Below are 19,514 nucleotides of genomic sequence, written 5' to 3'. Positions count from 1 at the left end.
TGTTGTTCTGGCACCACACTGCTCGGTATCTGACCTCCTCCCTATAGGCTGTCTCATCGTGGTCGATGATCAGGCCTACCACCATCGTTTTGTTGGCAAACTTAATTATGGTGTTGGAGTTGTGCATGGCCACGCGGTCGTGGGTGAACAGGAAGTGCAGCAGGGGACTGAAAATGCACCAATGAGGGGCCAGCATGCCTACTCGTTGCCTACTCATCAGGAAGTCCAGGATCCAGTTGCAGAGGGAGGTGTTCAGTCCCAGGGTCCTGAGCTTAGCAATGAGCTTGGAGGGCACTATGGTGTTGAACTATGTCAGTGAACAGCATTCTCATGTAGGTGTTCCTCAAATTAAAGCTGACAGTCAGCACTTCATCCTCGTAGCCATTGAATTATTTCAAATCCAAAGTGTTGGAGTACAGAGCCCCCCCCAGTTCTCTCTCTCTCTCTCTCTCTCTCTTCTCTCTCTTCTCTCTCTTCTCTCTCTTCTCTCTCTCTCGTTGTGTGCTTAGGGTCGTTCTTCTGTTGGAAAGTGAACCTTCACCCCGGTCTGAGGTCCTGAGCACTCCGGAGCAGGTTTTCATCAAGGATCTCTCTGTACTTTGCTCTGTTCATCTTTCCCTCCAGTCTGAGTAGTCTCACAGTCCCTGCTGCTGAAAAATATCCCCACAGCATAATGCTGCCACCACCATACTTCACCGTAGGGATTGTGCCAGGTTTCCTCCAGACGTGATGCTTGGCATTCAGGCATTCGATCTTGATTTCATCAGACCAGAGAATCTTGTTACTTATGGTCTGAGAGTCTTTTAGGTGCCTTTTGGAAAACTCCAAGCGAGCTGTCATGTGTCTTTTACTGAGGAGTGGCTTCCGTCTGGCCACTCTACCATAAAGGCCTGATTGGTGGAGTGCTGCAGAGATGGCCGTCCTTCTAGAAGGTCTCCCATCTCCACAGAGGACCTCTGGAGCTCTGTCAGCATGACCATCGGGTTGGTCTGTGCCTTGGTCACCTCCCTGACCAAGGCTCTTCTCCCCTGATTGCTCAGTCTGGCCAGGTGGCCAGCTCTAGGAAGAGTCTTGGTGGTTCCAAACTTCTTCCGTTTAAGAATGATGAAGGCCACTGTGTTCTTGGGGACCTTCAATGCTGCAGACATTTTTTGGTACCCTTCCCCAGATCTGTGCCTTGAAACAGTCCTGTCTCGGAGCGTTACGGACAATTCCTTCAACCTTATAGCTTGGTTTTTGCTCTGACATGCACTGTCAACTGTGGGACCTTAATTTGGACTCCAAGTTGTAGAAACATCTCAAGGATGATCAATCGAAACAGGATGCACCTGAGCTCAATTTCGATTCTCATAGCAAAAGTGTCTGAATAATAATGTAAATAAGGTATTACTGTCATTTAATAAATTTGCTATAAATCGCTTTTTTCATTATGTGGTATTGTGTGTAGATTGATGAGTACTATTTGTTTTATTTAATCCATTTTTGAATAAGGCTGTAACATAAGAAAAGGTTGAAAAAGTCAAGGAGTCTGAATACTTTCCGAAAGCAATAAATATTGTTTTCTTCTTTTTGTTCAGCTGTTTTCTTGATTGTTTATTTCCTGCCGTAGTCAGCAACATCCCAGCTCACAGGGGATACAGGTGAGTGAAACCTCTTATTGTTTTTATTCATAACGATGACTCATTGTTGTGGTAATAATGCCAAGCAAATGATGTGCTGCAGGTGATTTAGAAATATTTTCTCACCTGCAGAGACAGTTGTAGATGAAGGACACAACTGGGACATCTTTGACATCATATATATAAGACCCCTTTGAAGAATCCTTTATGGTTCCAGGTAGAACTTGTTTGGTTCCAGGTAGATCCCTTTTTTTTCTTGTACTCTTTCTACAGAGGGTTTTACATGGAACCAAAAAAGGGTTCTATCTGAAACGAAAAAGGGTTATCCAATGGGAACAGCTGAACCTCTTTGGAAAACTTTTTTTTCTAAGAGTGTAGTGTGTTCAATTGCAGAGACAGGATTGGACTTGTTGGAGGGTGAGTTTGACATGTCATCTTTACTTTTACTTGAAGTATGATATGGATTTCACATAGCCCCACTAATAATATCTGGTCACCAGTCATAACGAAGGGTGTTGTGTCTGTCACACCCTGATATGTTTTACCTGTCTTTGTGCTTGTCTCCACCCCCTCCAGGTGTCATAACGAAGGGTGTTGTGTCTGTCACACCCTGATATGTTTTACCTGTCTTTGTGCTTGTCTCCACCCCCCTCCAGGTGTCGCCCATCTTACCCATTATCCACAGTGTATTTATACCTGTGTTCTCTGTTTGTCTGTTGCCCGTTCATTTGTTTGTCAAGGCTACCAGCAGTTTCCCATTGTGGCGGTGTTTGTCTAGTTCCTGTTTTCCTGTTTTTGACCATTCTGCCTGCCCTGAGCCTGCCTGCCGTTATTCCATTGAGAGTGTTTGGTTCTCTCTGTTTAGACTGACAGCAGAATAATATTCTAGGATAGCAGTATCACTGGCCTCAGACAGTACCCTCCTACCTGGAGGAGAGCCTGGGTGAGAATTAGTGCGCTTAAAGAAATTTAAATCATTGTTACAAAACATTTTCTAAATGTACAATTTATCTGTCTCCTGTGTGTGTGTGTGTGTGTGTGTGTGTAGACATACTGTAAAGGGGGTGATTCTGAAAGCCTTAGAGCAGTCCAGACTGAAGACCTGCATCAACTACCTACCACGGCATCAGGTGAGATCACACACACACACATATCCCAGGGTCAGAAGCCAACACATTTTCTAACAATTATACATTTTTTCTGTTTATTCTTCAACACTTTATCACCCCATTGTCCATTCCTCTCTTTCTCTCGTTCTTGTTATCTCTTTCTCTCTCTCTCCTTCTCCTCAGTAGGTAACCGGCAGGTGTGGAAGGTTGTCCATTGGTTGTAACTGTGACCGTCTCGCAACGGTTGAGCATGAGTTAATGCATGCTCTGGATTTCTTTTACGAGCAGTCTAGAGCCGACCGAGATTACTATGGCAGCATCATGTGGGACCACATCGAAGAAGGTAGCAATCAATCAACAAATCAATAGTAAATCAACCATATACAGTGCCTTCAGAGAGAATTCATATCCCTTGACTTATTTCACATTTTGTTGTTACAGCCTGAATTAGAAATGGATTCAATTGATTATTTTTCTCATCCACCTACACACAATACCCTATAATGACAAAATGAAAACATGTTTTGGAAATGTTTGCAAATGTATTGAAAAAAAAATTGAGAAATCTAATTTACATAAGTATTCACACCCCTGAGTCAATACTTGGTAGAAACACCTTTGGCAGTGATTACAGCTGTGAGTCTTTCTGGGTTAGTCTCTCAGATCATTCCACACCTGGATTGTGCAACATTTGCCATTTATTCTTGTCAATATTCCTCAAGCTCTGTCAATTTTGTTGTTGATCATTGCTAGACAACCATTTTCAGGTCTTGTGATTTTCATGTAGATTTAAGTCAGAACTGTAACTCTTCTTGGTCAGCAACTCCAGTGTAGATTTGGCCTTGTGTTTTAGGTTGTTGACCTGCTGAAAAGTGAATTCATCTCCTAGTGTCTCCTAGTGTCTGGTGGAAAGCAAACTCAACCAGGGTTTCCTCTAGGATTTTTCCTGTGCTTAGCTCTTTCTTTTATCCTGAAACTCCTCAGTCCTACAAGCATCCTCAGTTTTCTCCTATCACAGCCATTAATCTCTGTAAATGTTTTAAAGTCACCATTGGCCTCGTTGTAAGGAGTGCGTGTTGGTGACAGGGAAGTCAGGCGCTGGTCCTGGCAATAAGACCTCAGAAACCTACCCACATCCTGGTTAACTCTCTCCACCTGCCCGTTACCCTAGGGGTGAAAACCTGAGGTAAGGCTGACCGAGACCCCCAGAAGTTCCATGAACGCCTTCCAGACCCTTGACGTGAACTGGGGACCCCAATCAGACACGATATGCTCAGGCACCCCGTAGTGCCGGAAGACGTGTGTAAACAGGGCCTCCGCAGTTTGTAGAGCCGTAGGGAGACCGGGCAAAGGGAGACAATCCACAACGACCAGGATCGTGGTGTAACCCTGTGAAGGTCTAAGATCGGTTAGGAAATCCACCGACAGGTGCGACCATGGCCGTTGTGGAACGGGTAAGGGTTGTAGCTTACCTCTGGGCAGGTGTCTAGGAGCCTTGCACTGAGCGCACACCAAGCAGGAGGAAACATAAACCCTCACGTCCTTAGCTAAAGTGGGCCACCAGTACTTCCCACTAAGACAGCACACCGTCCGACCGATCCCAGGATGACCAGAGGAGGGTGACGTGAGGGCCCAATAGATCAGCCGGTCACGGACAGCAGAAGGAACATACAGACGCCCAGCTGGACACTGAGGGGGAGCAGGCTAAGTGTTGCCCGCTCAATGTCCGCGTCCAGCTCCCACACTACCGGTGCCACCAAACAAGAGGCGGGAAGTATGGGAGTGGGATCCATGGGCCGCTCCTCTGTGTCATACAGACGAGACAATGAGTCTGCCTTAACGTTCTGTGAGCCTGGTCTGTAAGAAAGGGTTAACACAAAACGGGTGAAAAACATGGCCCACCTTGCCTGGCGAGGGTTCAGTCTCCTCGCCGCCCGGATGTACTCCAGATTGCGGTGGTCAGTCCAGATGAGAAAAGGGGTTCTCGCCCCCTCAAGCCAATATCTCCACGCCTTCCGGGCCTTGACGACAGCCAACAACTCCCGGTCACCCACGTCATAGTTTCGCTCCGCCGGGCTGAGCTTATTCGAGAAGAAGGCACAAGGGCAGAGCTTCGGTGGCATACCCGAGCGCTGAGAGAGCACAGCTCCTATCCCAGCCTCGGACGCGTCCACCTCCACTATGAACGCCAAAGAGGGATCCGGATGGGCCAGCACGGGAGTCGAGGTAAACAAAGCCCTCAGGTGACTGAAAGCCCTGTCCATCTCAGCTGTCCACTGCAAGCCCCCCTTCAGCAGTGAAGTAATGGGAGCCGCTACCTGACCAAAACCCCGGATAAAGTCGGCCAATTACGCATGGCTGCAATGCGGTCACTCTCCATCTCCACCCCTGACGTGGAAATGTGATACCCTAGGAAGGAGGCGGACTGCTGAAAGAACAGGCATTTCTCAGCCTTGACGTACAGATCATGCTCCAACAGGCGACCAAGCACTTTGCGCACCAGGGACACATGCTAGGCACATGTAGCGGAGTATATCAGAAACTCATCGATATACACCACTACACCCTGCCCGTGCAGGTCCCTGAAAATCTCGTCTACAGAAGCTTGGAAGACTGATGGCGCATTCATCAACCTGTACTGCATGACGAGGTACTCATAGTGCCCAGAGGTGGTACTGAAAGCCGTCTTCCAAACACACCAGATTGTAAGCGCTCCTGAGATCTAGTTTGGTGAAGAAGCGCCGCCCGTGCATTGACTCTATCGTTGTGGCTATGAGCGGTAGCGGGTAATTATACCTCACCATGAACTGATAGTCAATACACGGATGCAGACCTCCCTCCTTCACAAAAAGGAAACTCGAGGAGATGGGTGAAGTGGAGGACCGAATATTCCCCTGATGCAGGGATTCGGAGACATATGTTTCCATAGCCTCCGTTGGCGCCTGTGAGAGGGGATACACGTGACTCCTGGGAAGTGCAGCGTCTACCAGGAGATCTATCGCACAATCACCCCGTCAATGAGGTGGTAATTGAGTCGCCTTCTTTTTAGAGAAGGCGAGAGCCAAATCGGCATATTCAGGCGGAATGTGCACAGTGGAGACCTGGTCTGGACTCTCCACCATAGTAGCACCAACGGAAACCCCTAAACACCTACCTGAGCACTCTCGCGACGACCCCGTGAGAGCCCTCTGTGGCCAAGAAACAGTGGGGTTATGACAAGCTAACCAGGGTAGGCCCAGCACCACGGGAAACGCAGGAGAGTCAATAAGGAAAATACTAATTTTCTCCTTGTGACTCCTCTGCGTCGCCATGCACAGAGGAGCGGTGACCTCCCTAATTAACCGTAATGGTCAACTATCTAAGGCATGAATGGTGAAGGGCACAACCACGGGAACAATGGGGGTCCCTAAACTATGAGCTAACGCTTTATCAATGAAATTCCCAGCCGTGCCCGAATCTACGAGTGCCTTATGCTGGCAATGCGGGGAAAACTCAGGAAAAGTGAAGACACAAACATATGTGCAACAGAGGACTCTGGGTGAGAATGGTGCAAGCTCACCTGGGGTGACGCCAGAGCGCCCTGCCTGCTGCCTCGATTCCCAGAGGAACCAACTCTGCACCGACGAGCAGTGTGGGTACAAAACCCGACGCACACCAACACTAAATAGCACATTATACAAACAAAACAATCTCCGACAAGGACATGGGAAACAGAGGGTTAAATACACAACATGTAATTGATGGGATTGGAACCAGGTGTGAAGGAAGACGAGGCAAAACCAATGGAAAATCAAAAATGGATCAGTGATGGCTAGAAGGTCGGTGACGTCGACCGCCGAACACCGCCCGAACAAGGAGAGGGACGGACTTCGGTGGAAGTCATGACACTCATTGTGAAATCCCTGAGCGGTTTCCTTTCTCTTCGGCAACTGAGTTAGGAAGGACGCCTGTATCTTTGTAGTGACTGTGTGTACTGATACACCATACAAAGTGTAATTATTAACTTCACCAGCTCTAAGGGTTATTCAATGTCTGCTTTATTTATTCATTATTGGTATTACCAATAGGGGCCCTTTGTGAGGCATTGGAAAATCTCCTTGGTGTTTGTGGTTGAATCTGTTTGAAATTCACTGCTCGACTGGGGGACCTTACAGATGATTGTGTGTGGGGTATACAGATTATTGTGTGTGGGGTATACAGATTATTGTATGTGGGGTATACAGATTATTGTATGTGGGGTATACAGATTATTGTATGTGGGGTATAGAGATTATTGTGTGTGGGGTATAGAGATTATTGTGTGTGGGGTATAGAGATTATTGTGTGTGGGGTATAGAGATGATTGTGTGTGGGGTATAGAGATGATTGTGTGTGGGGTATAGAGATGATTGTGTGTGGGGTATAGAGATGATTGTGTGTGGGGTATAGAGATGATTGTGTGTGGGGTATAGAGATGATTGTGTGTGGGGTATAGAGATGATTGTGTGTGGGGTATAGAGATGAGGTAGTCATTCAAAAATCATGTTAAACACTAATGCACACAGTGAGTCCATAAAATGTATTATGTGACCTTTTTAAGCACATGTTTACTCCTGAACTTATTTAGGCCATAACAAAAGGGTTGGATACATTGACTCAAGACATTTCAGCTTTCAAGACAGTTCAGCTTTCAAGACAGTTCAGCTTTCAAGACAGTTCAGCTGTCAAGACATTTCAGCTTTCAAGACAGTTCAGCTGTCAAGACATTTCAGCTTTCATTTGTAATTCATTTGTAAACATTTTGAAAAACATTCTACTTTGACATTATGGGGTGTTGCGTGTAAACCAGTGACAAAAAAAAATCTCTATTTATTCATTTTAAAATTCAGTCTGTAACGGAACAAAATGTGGAAAAAGTCAAGCTGTGAATACTTTCTCAAGGCACTGTAATATCACCACCATGTTTTAGTTTATTGTATGTTTAGGATTATATTCTAACTGTCTGTATTAATCTGAGTGTGTCACAAACTAAATGTACTTTTTAAATCAATTTCATGGACTTAGGACTTAGGCAAAGACAACTTCCTCGTCCAAGGAGAGTCCGTGTCTAGTGCTCTGAACGTGCCCTACGACTATTGGCTCTGTGAGGCACTACAGTTAAATAGCCTTCAACATCGACTCGGAGACCTCCATCATTACTAAAATACCAAAGCTTCATGGATGAGATTGCCCAGTTTGGCTACAGTGACCTTCTGAAGCGCAACATGATTGTTTGTATAGACAGTATCTCTGTGTGGAGATGTCAATCAGTCAGATGATCAATCATTTATTCAATCAACTCAGGAGTCATAGTCAGACTCACCTTTGGTTAGTGATTTTACTTTACTAATCAAGTCATCTAATAAAGGAGATAAGAGAAGTTTTGTCCAGCAAGTTAATATTATAGATTATTTACTGAGCAGTTATGTAAACAGTTTTTTTATATATCATAATGATTTTCACCATTTATAAAGAAAATGCTGACTTCCCCTCTCTTTCACCCCCTCTATCTCTCTCTCTCTACAGCAACATCCTTAACGTCCCTGGACTTTAAGGATTTGAGAAGGAGAATATCTGTGGGATGATTCAGGATCCTGGCGAGAAGGCTCAGTGGAAACACAGACAGTGTGGTTGGAGGATCCAACCAATGAAATGGGCCAATGTGAAGGCAAGAAACCTGGTCTCAGAGTATCTCGTATTATTCTGTACCTAAATCCGAGACATTTTGTAATGTCAAAAATTTGGATTACGTTCTGATTCCTTTTGAATTACTTTCCCCTTAAGAGACATTAGAAGAAGACAAATGATCCATGAAACGCATTTGGTTTGTCATTACCTCTGACTGGTGGTCACTCACAGGTGGAACAAACTTAAAATAGCACCTTTTTTTCAATGCTGAATTGAATGTTATTGAGAAAACAGAAATGTGTCAATGTATTTTTTTCTGCAAACATAATTTCTGAATTTTATAAAGAATTCAAGAAGTAATCATCTAGTTTTTTGAAAGTATTAGTAATCTGATTACAATATTTTTGCTGGTTATGTAACTGATTACAGTTACCGTTTTTTAAAATCAGAGTACATGTAATCAGTTTCTCCCCAACCCTGATTATGAGACATAAAGAGCACTGGGGTGAGAAGCAAATTGCACTTGGCAATCAGGGCTATGGAGATGGCTGTAACCCACATGAGCACTAGAGAGCGCTGCTTTCACACTCTTCGGGCTCCAGACACAGATGCCCATCATTAGCACCCATTGATTGATATTGTTAGCACTCCAGCCCACAGCTGAGCACTCTGTCTCTAACACCCTCAGAGCTGAGAACAACTTCATGTAGTATATCAAATTGAGGTACCCCCGGGGCCCTCACCAATCAAACTTCCAACCATCCAGAAGGGGGGAAATATTATTTCAGATAGGAAGTCTAACTTTCTAGAGACCTCCAAATGATCTTTCAAAATTGTGAACGTGGTCTTCAGTGGGAAAGTCGACCTAATAAGTCAGCCATTTTTCTTTATTTAACTCGGGAAGTCAGTTAAGAACAAATATTCACAATGACGGCCTAGGAGCAGTGGCCCAACGCTTTAACCATTAGGCTACTTGCAGTAGTCGGACTATGGATGAAAGTTAAATGAATGAATTTTGTATTTTGTTGGGAGGGGTTTTACTTGAACACTATAGCTGACAAGAGGTCTCGACCTTTATGGCACAGATGTTGTTGGGGTTTGTTGTTGGTGCATTCTAAAATGAATTTCTATGCTCGGGATCATGGCGTTTACTGTGCTGCTGTGGAAATGCAGTTCGTGCGCTCTATGTTGAAACTGGGTGACGTCAGGTCAGTGACGGAGAGGCCGGGATGCAAGCAAGTCGTTGTAGGAGAGAGTGCGTGCGTGATATTCTATCCAGGAGAGTGCGACCAGTTCGCTGACTGCGGCGACAGCGATTTCGGCAACATGGGTAACGTTGTGGGGATTATTACTAACGGAATTTAATTGGGAGCGACCGGAAAAATGGCAGAGAGGTAAGCCAAACTATTTATATTCAAACATCGCTGGTGTATCCAAGGAAATGTATTTCGTAGCGATGTTTCTTCGTTGGCGAGTTTAGCCAGGATAGCTGGTAGTTTTTCTTCGCTAGCTAACGTTACCGGGCAATGATTTGAGCTATCTTGCCTCTCGGTCAGTTTATTCGTTTATGTGGTAACTTAATATTACTCCCGTTGTCATCTTTACCGGGTAACTCGATGACTTTTTCTGTCAATCCCTTCGGTGTGTGTAACTCAAGATCCAGCGGCACGAGCAGCATCTGTTTCTGTGTGAGGGTGTTGCATCCCTGTGATTGAATGCACCTGTCTTCCCCTCAGCCTTGAAGCTCATCTGGCAACACAAGCACCTACAGGCTGTTTTGACTTTGATATGCTTTATCTGAAACCATAGCTAGTGAAAATGGTGTTATTACGCATTTATGGGTTTGTTATCACACCGATATGATGGGTATTTATGCAGGGCTAGCTATCCAAATCTCAGCATTTCGATGTCTAGTCAGCCACCCCGAGACGTGATGGAGGCAGCACGGTGGTAAAATGTGTTTTATATTGGATATTCGGTGGTTATTCGGTTTTATCTTGTCAAACGCTATTGAACCAAGCATGCCATGACTATGAACATATGTATAATCTGAAGAAGGGGTGGATGGAGAACAAGCCACACCTTTGAAATCCCAAATCTGTTTTAATTTTCAACAAGGCTTGCTATGACTATGGAAATGATATAATCGGAGGAATCCTGATAATCCTATGCTTTGTTGTTTAAGAAATATTGAACCCCCCCAAATACAAATTCTACAGAAAAAAGGACATGGACTTATCTTCATCCTCCCCTGATTCAGAATTGACAGTGCTTTTCCACATTTGTTTTGCATTACAGCTTGAATTTAAAATGGGTTGAATAGAGATTTTCTTGTCACTGGCCTACACACAATACCCCATAATCAAAGTGGAATGGAATTAAAGTCAGTGGAATTATATATAAAGTACCAGTCAAACGTTTGGATGCACCTACTCATTCAAGGGGTTTTCTTTATTTTTTAAAACTATTTTCTACATTGTAGAATAATAGTGAAGATTTCACAACTATGACATAACATATGGAATCATGTAGTAACCAAAAAAGTATTAAACAAATCAAAATATATTTTAGATTCTTCAAAGTAGCCACCCTTTTGCCTTGAAGACAGCTTTGCACACTCTTGGCATTCTCTCAACCAGCTTCACCTGGAATGCTTTTCCAACAGTCTTCCAACAGGCTTTTCCAACAGTCAGAGTTCCCACATATGCTGAGCACTTGTTGGCTGCTTTTCTTTCACTCTGTGGTCCACCTCATCCCAAACCATCTCAATTAGGTTGAGGTTGTGTGATTGTGGAGGCCAGGTGATCTGATGCAGCACTCCATCACTCTCCTTCTTGGTCAAATAGCCCTTACATAGCCTGGAGGTGTGTTGGGTCATTGTCCTGTTGAAAAGCAAATGATAGTCATACTAAGCACAAACCAGATGGGATGGCATGTCACTGCAGATTGCCATGATAGCCATGCTGGTCAAGTGTGCCTTGAATTCTAAATAAATCACAAACAGTGTCACCAGCAAAGCACCCCCAAACCATCACACCTCCCCCATGCTTCACGGTGGGAACTACACATGCGAAGATCATCCGTTAACCTATTCTGCGTCTCACAAAGACACGGCGGTTGAAACCAAAAATCTCAAATTTGGACAGACCAAAGGACACATTTACACATTTCCACCAGAACGTGACAATTTACCAGTCCAAAACGGTGACATTGTTCCTCTTCTGCAGGCACGTTACAGATTATACACAGTGGCTACAACGGTGTCCTCTCCGTTCAAAAAATATTCCTCCACTTGGGAATCGCTAAATGAATCTTCCTACAACAATCTCTGTCCCACTTTTCCTATCAATTTCTTCTAAAATTGTGTGTACATCTGTATATCTAGACTTAGATTTAGCTTTCCCTGACTTAGTCGCCATACTGATTGATATATAAACAGCTGTTTACCAAAACAACGCTGTGTGTAAAATGCGTAGCTCATTCCGGAATAAAACTTCAATAGCAAATGACTCTGCAGCGTAGCCTAGTGGTTAGAGCGCTGGACTAGCAACCGGAAGGTTGTGAGTTCAAACCCCCGAGCTGACAAGGTACAAATCTGTCGTTCTGCCCCTGAACAGGCAGTTAACCCACTGTTCCCAGGCCGTCATTGAAAATAAGAATATGTTCTTAACTGACTTGCCTGGTTAAATAAAGGTAAAAAAAAAAAATGGCTCTCTTTATGCCGGAGTTTACGACATGGGTTGGTCTTCCAACACACAACCATAATTTGCAAATAAATTCATTAAAAATCCTACAATGTGATTTTCTTGTTTTTTTCCTTCTCATTTTGTCTGTCATAGTTGAAGTGTACCTATGATGAAAATTACAGGCCTCTCTCATCTTTTTAAGTAGGAGAACTTGTACAATTGGTGGCTGATTAAATACTTTTTTGCCTCACTGTATATGTGATGGAAGAATGCACTGTGCATGAAATTAGGATGGATTAGGGGTAGTTTAACCAAAATATGCCACAAGACCTAGAATTGCCTTATGTGTATCCCACAAAAAAGGTTCACTGTTTTAAGCTAACTTATTTGCTGAATTTAAGCAAAATTCCCCAAATTCCCGGGCTTAACATCTCATGGAAAATTTCCCGGAAATTTTCCAACCCTTTGCAACCCTAACTGTCGTTTCTCTTTGCTTATTTTAGCTGTTCTTGCCATAATATGGACTTGGTCTTTTTCCAAATAGGGCTATCTTCTGTTTACCAACCCTACCTTGTCACAACACAACTGATTGGATCAATCGCATTAAGAAGCAAAGAAATTCCACAAATGAACTTTTAACAGCTGTCATCAAGGCAAAGGGTGGCTACTTTGAAGAATCTCAATTATAAAATATATTTAAATTTGTTAATTTTTTTTAGGGTTTAGTACATGATTCCATATGTGTTATTTGATAGTTTTGAAGGCTTCACTATTATTCTACAATATAGAAAATAGTTTAAATAAAGAAACTCTTGAATGAGTAGTGTTGTCCAAACTTTGACTGGTACTGTATTTATATTTGACAAATTACACAGAATAAAACAATAAATGCAACATGTGAAGTGCTTGTTGTTTCACCTGGACAGCTGAATGAAACTGAGGAGTATTTCTCTATGTAATAAAGCCCTTTTGTGGAGAAACTAATTCTGATTGGCTGAGCCTGGCTTTCAAGTGGGTGGGCCTATGCCCACCCATGGCTGTGTGCTCCTGCCCAGTCATGTGAAATCCATAGATCAGGGCCTAATATATTTATTTCAATGGACTGATTTCCTTCTATGAACTGTAACTCAGTCAAATCTTTGAAATTGTTGCATGTTGGCATTTAGATTTCTGTTCAGTGTAATTAAAAATGAAATGTCTTGCGTCAATAGGTATTCAACCCCTTTCATATGCCAAGCCTAAATAAGTTCAGTAGTAAAAAGTTGCTTAACAAGTCACATAATAAGTAGCATGGACTCACTCTGTGTGCAATAATAGTGTTTAACATGATTTTTTTAATGACTACCTCATGTCTGTACCGCACACATACAATTATCTGTAAATCGAGCAGTGAATTTCAAACACAGATTCAACCACAAAGACCAGGGAGGTTTTCCAAAAGAAGGGCACCTGTTGGTAGATGGGTAAAAACACATTTAATATCCATTTGATGACACTTTGGATGGTGTATCAATATACCCAGTCACTACAAAGATACAGGCGTCCTTCCTAACTCAGTTGCTGGAGAGGAAGGAAACCTCTCAGGAATTTCACCATGAGGCCAATGGCGACTTTAAAACAGTTACAGAGTTTAATGACGGTGATAGGAGAAAACTGAGGATGGATCAACAAAATTGTAGTTACCCCACAATAATAACCGAAATGACAGAGTGAGAAGGAGGAAGACTGTACAGAATAAAAATATTCCAAAACATGCATCCTGTTTGCAATAAGGCACTACATTAAAACGGCAATAAATGTTGCAAAGCAATTAACTTTTGTCCTGAATACAAAGCGCTATGTTTGGGGAAAATCCAACAAAACACATCACTGAGTACCACTCTTATATTTTCAAGCATGGTGGTGGCTGTATCATGTTATGGTATGCTTGTCATCGGCAAGGACTAGGTTTTTTTTGTTGATAAAAATAAAAGAAATAGAGCTCAGTAAAGGTAAAATCCTAGAGAAAAACCTGGTTCAGTCTGCTTTCCAACAGACACTCTGAGACAAATTCACCTTTCAGCAGGACAATAACCTAAAACACAGGGCCAAATCCTAGAGGGAAGTCTGGTTCAGTCTGCTTTCCACCAGACACTGGGAGATGAATTCACCTTTCAGCAGGACAATAACCTAAAACACAGGGCCAAATCCTAGAGGGAAGTCTGGTTCAGTCTGCTTTCCAACAGACACTGGGAGACAAATTCACCTTTCAGCAGGACAATAACCTAAAACACAGGGCCAAATCCTAGAGGAAAGTCTGGTTCAGTCTGCTTTCCAACAGACACTGGGAGACAAATTCACCTTTCAGCAGGACAATAACCTAAAACACAGGGCCAAATCCTAGAGGGAAGTCTGGTTCAGTCTGCTTTCCAACAGACACTCTGAGACAAATTCACCTTTCAGCAGGACCTTAAAAACAAGGCAAAATATTTACTGGAGTTGCTTACCAAGACGATATTGAATGTTTCTGAGCGGCCTAGTTACTGTTTTGACTGAAATCGTCTTTAAAATCTATGGCAAGACTTGAAAATGGCTGTCTAGCAATGATTAACAATCAACTTGATAGAGCTTGAAGAACTTAAAAAAGAATCATGTGCAAATTTTGTTCAATCCAGGTGTGCAAAGCTAATAGAGACTTACCCAGAAAAAACTGCACAGCCTACACAAAATAGAAATCATACATAGTGGATCATGCAGGGGAATCTATTCTAAATGGCATGTCGTGATGAATTTTTCTTTAAAGCTTGGATTTTTGATTCAGAATATATTATTTTCATAGTCATGGCACACTTTGTTTAACAGGTATTAAAGATTGAAATCCAGAAGAACACATGTATACTTGTGTATTTTAAAGGAGTTTTCTCCATCCTCCCCAGATTCAGAATATATCATTTTCATAATTATGGCACGTTTTGTTTAAGAGCTATTGAAGATTGAAATCCAGAATATGTTTTAAATAAATCCTACCAAAACAATGCATGTATTTTTCTCGATCCTCCCCTTATTCAGAATATAATATAAGTCATGGTATGCTCTGTTTAATAGCTATTGAAGACTGAAACCAGAAGAAAGACATTTAATTTTAAAAATCTGTAAAAAATTAGTCCCACCCCAAAAAATAAACAAAAAAAAGGAGTGGATTTTTCACCATCCAGATTCAGAGAGACAGAGAGACGGAGAGACTGACAGAGAGACTGACAGAGAGACAGAGAGACAGAGAGACGGAGAGACTGACAGAGAGACGGAGAGACTGACAGAGAGACGGAGAGACTGACAGAGAGACGGAGAGACTGACAGAGAGACAGAGAGACAGAGAGACAGAGAGACGGAGAGACTGACAGAGAGACAGAGAGACGGAGAGACTGACAGAGAGACAGAGAGACGGAGAGACTGACAGAGAGACGGAGAGACTGACAGAGAGACAGAGAGACAGAGAGACTGACAGAGAGACAGAGAGACAGAGAGACAGACACAGACAGAGAGACAGAGAGACAGAGAGACAGAGAGACTGAGAGACTGACAGAGAGACGGAGAGACAGAGACGGAGAGACTGACAGAGAGACAGAGACATCACTTTCATATTCATGGCAGACTTTGTTTGAGAATAGCTCTCAAACAAAGTCTGCCATGAATATGAAAGTGATGTCTCTGTCTCTCTGTCAAAGATTGAATTAGCTTTTTATATATATATATATATATATATTTTTTTAAAGATGTGGATTGTTCTCCATCCACCCCTCATTCAGAAAATAAACGTTTTTATAGTCATGGCATTCTTGGTTCAATAGCTTTTGACAGGAGAAAACCGAGTATCCACCGAATATCCAATATACATTTTATAAAACCTCATTTTAGGCAGTTAGATCTAGGAAAAAATGTGGAGCAGAAGGAACCCGACACCGAGGATTCCATGTCTAGAACCCTAGAACACTTCTATTTGTCCCCTCGCTCAGCCAGCTATGAGCTATTCCTGTTTACATGGGACATCAAATAAGAAAATCTTACCCACGCTCTACCTGCCTTGGTGTGTGTTTTTAGTGAGGTTCGCTATATGAATGGAGATTAGATTATGTTGGATGACAGAAAGAGACACAGAGCGCCAAACCTATCCATTCTCTCCCTCAGCAAGCCCACCAGGCAGAATTATAAATGGATACCTATTCAATTTCTGTTGCAGGGCTCATTCACCCGTATGTAAATCACAACTGTCATTTTTATCATTATGGGCAGGCATAGACCTTTATGCAAATTCAAGCATATTCATCAAACAGAGAGAGAGTGAAAAGCTCACTGGCTCTGACTTGTGCTTCGATATCAGCCACCGGTGGCGGGAGGGAGGCTCGGGGATGGGAGAGAGAGGGAGAGAGAGGGAGGCTCGGGATGGGAGAGAGAGGGAGACCTCCATGGCTTTACGGGGATGGGAGAGAGAGGGAGACCTCCATGGCTTTACGGGGATGGGAGAGAGAGGGAGAGAGAGGGAGACCTCCATGGCTTTACGGGGATGGGAGAGAAAGGGAGAGAGAGGGAGACCTCCATGGCTTTACGGGGATGGGAGAGAGAGGGAGAGAGGGAGACCTCCATGGCTTTACGGGGATGGGAGAGAGAGGGAGACCTCCATGGCTTTACGGGGATGGGAGAGAGAGGGAGACCTCCATGGCTTTACGGGGATGGGAGAGAGAGGGAGAGAGAGGGAGACCTCCATGGCTTTACGGGGATGGGAGAGAGAGGGAGAGAGAGGGAGACCTCCATGGCTTTACGGGGATGAGGGAGAGAGAGGGAGACCTCCATGGCTTTACAGCTTACCGGCTCACTCGTGCAGAATTGAGTGTTCTAATGTCACAGTTAATGAGGTGAATGCATGGGATACTCGGTGTCGTGTTTGTCCAGATTGGAATGTAGAAATCTAGAGTAGATTATGTCATTTCAACGTATTTGCGTGGAGCTGAATTGGCTGTCCCTTGATATTTTCCACTGCAGTATTATGGCATGGGGTTTATCACAATATTTTCTCTCTCGGCAGCAGCGTTGGAATAGAAGGCCTACGTAGTGGATCATGGCAGGGGAATTATTCTAAATGGCATGTCGTGTAGTCATGGTGATTCTTTTTTATTTTATTTTTATCGTGGATTTTTGATTCAGAATATATAATTGTCATAGTCATGGCAGGCTTTGTTTTTGAGCTATTGAAGAGGGCTAAGAAGAGTGATAGGAGTGCTGCATAAGATGACCTGGCTCCACAATCACCCGACCTCAACCCAATTGAGATGAAGTTGATGATTTGAAGTTCACTTCTATTGGGAGTAGTGCTTTTTCTCAGCCACCGTGTGTAATATGTGCAAAAGTACTATCTCACAACTCAATGAAACCTTCTCTCTTGCGCAGACATTTAGAAACTAAACATGCCAATTTGAAAAATAAGCCATATGAATTTTTTGAGCGAGAATTAAGACGTATTTCAAGTAGTAAGACATAAAAGCAACAGATACCATTAATAAGACTAGAAGCATCTTATATGGTGAGCTACCCAGTGGCTAGGACAGACGAGCCCCATACTATTGTGGAGGGCTTAATTCTTCCTGCTGCCGCAGATATGGCTGGGAAAATGCTGAGGGAAACGGCCAAAATAATTATACAGACAATTACTTCATCAAACAAGACTGTTTCATGACGCATCAGTGACATGGCAGGAGATGTTTTTAAATAATTACTGCTTCACATACAAGCCAGTGAATTCTGTGCGTTACAGCTGGATGAGTCAAGAGGCACTGAGTTTGAAGGTTGGCCTTGAAATACATTCACAGGTACACCTCCAATTGACTCAAATGATGTCAATTAGCCTATCCGAAGCTTCTAAAGCCATGACATCATTTTCTGGAATTTTCCAAGCTGTTTAAAGGCACAGTCATCTTTGTGTATGTAAACGTCTGACCTACTGGAATTGTGATACAGTGAATTATAAGTGAAATAATCTGTCTGTAAACAATTGTTGGAAAAATGACTTGTGTCATACACAAATTAGATGTCCAAACCAATAGTTTTGGCAAACTAGTTAGCTGACTATACAAGGCCTACAGCTGAACACTGAACACTGAACACTGAACACTGAACAGCTGAACAGCTGAACACTGAACACTGAACAGCTGAACACTGCTCCTCCACATGATAGCACTGGCTAATCTGAGAGCTATTCCCCAAGTTTCACACCATCAAACATCGACAACACCAAACGTATATCTACTGTTTTATTTATCGGCTTTTCATTTGTTTCATTGGCCAAAAGCCGGATAACGGAAACCCTTACACACACAGCCGTGAGTCGATGGCCTGAACACCGGGGGAGGAGGATGGAACAATGGATAGAAAAGAGAGAGTGATGGAGAAAAAAAGGGCCAAGAGAGGAGGGTATGAGCGGGAGATGTGTGATAGAGAGGAGGGTATGAGATGTGTGATAGAGAGGAGGGTATGAGATGTGTGATAGAGAGGAGGGTATGAGATGTGTGATAGAGAGGAGGGTATGAGATGTGTGATAGAGAGGAGGGTATGAGATGTGTGATAGAGAGGAGGGTATGAGATGTGTGATAGAGAGGAGGGTATGAGATGGGTGATAGAGAGGAGGGTATGAGATGTGTGATAGAGAGACAAGGAAACAGGTATTAACAGAAGATGTGTGATAGAGAGACAAGGAAACAGGTATTAACAGAGTTAGAGTAGGTTGGAGAGAAAGGGATAGAACAGAGAAATGATAGAGCGGCCACAAACAATGTGTGTTATCCTTAAAACTTCAGACTAAATGAAACCTGACATCCTGTAATTTTTCAATGATTAACTACTTCAGGCTGTATCTTGAACGTAAATGATGGCAGTAAAGCTGGTTTGGGTTTGAATTAGAATTTGAGTGGAGCCGAGATCGGCTATTGACTGACAGCTAGCGAATGAAGGGAGATAGAGAAAGAGAGAGGGAAGGAGATTGACTGATGGATAGAGAGAAGGATGGGAAAGCTCTTTCAAACTAATATTGACTGGCATTGACAGTCAGCGGATGGAGAGAGAAAGAGGGATGGAGGGAGAAAGAGAAGAGAAAGCCTTTTCTCAGTTTAATAGGATTAGTTTGTAAATGTGTTTGTCTGAAGAGCTGTCTTTGGAGACCCTTTAATCTATCTGTGTGTGTGTGAGTCAACAGGGGGGGGGGGGGGGGACTGAATTACAGGAGTGTGTGTGTGTTGCTGGGCTGAGAAGTGGAAGGGAAGATGGAGAGAAAGACAGAGCGATATGGAACTGGGAGCGTGAATGAGTGGTCCCTTAGTTTTAGCACTGAGGATATCTGCACTGAGGATATGTCAAAAGCATTTGGGACTGATTGGCAGGCACTCGTCTAGTGTGTGTGTGTGTGTGTGTGTGTGTGTGTGACTGATTAT

General features: G+C 43.2%; 1 protein-coding gene across 1 annotated transcript in view; it reads left to right on the top strand.

Annotated features, from left to right (window-relative positions):
• Positions 1 to 9,589: 9,589 nt before the first annotated feature.
• Positions 9,590 to 19,514, top strand: part of LOC115145420 (rho GTPase-activating protein 39-like) — a 210,739-nt gene continuing 200,814 nt past the window's right edge. Inside the window, exon 1 of the mRNA XM_065003224.1 lies at positions 9,590 to 9,768. Within this exon, the coding sequence (XP_064859296.1) occupies positions 9,758 to 9,768 (11 nt within the window). The 5' untranslated portion in view covers positions 9,590 to 9,757. The remainder of the gene's footprint in view (positions 9,769 to 19,514) is intronic.

This window comes from Oncorhynchus nerka, linkage group LG17 (genome assembly GCF_034236695.1).
Source record: "Oncorhynchus nerka isolate Pitt River linkage group LG17, Oner_Uvic_2.0, whole genome shotgun sequence".
Taxonomy (NCBI): Eukaryota; Metazoa; Chordata; class Actinopteri; order Salmoniformes; family Salmonidae; genus Oncorhynchus; species Oncorhynchus nerka.
Note: the sequence above shows the minus strand (reverse complement) of the source record. Positions and strands in the feature narration are given on the sequence as shown.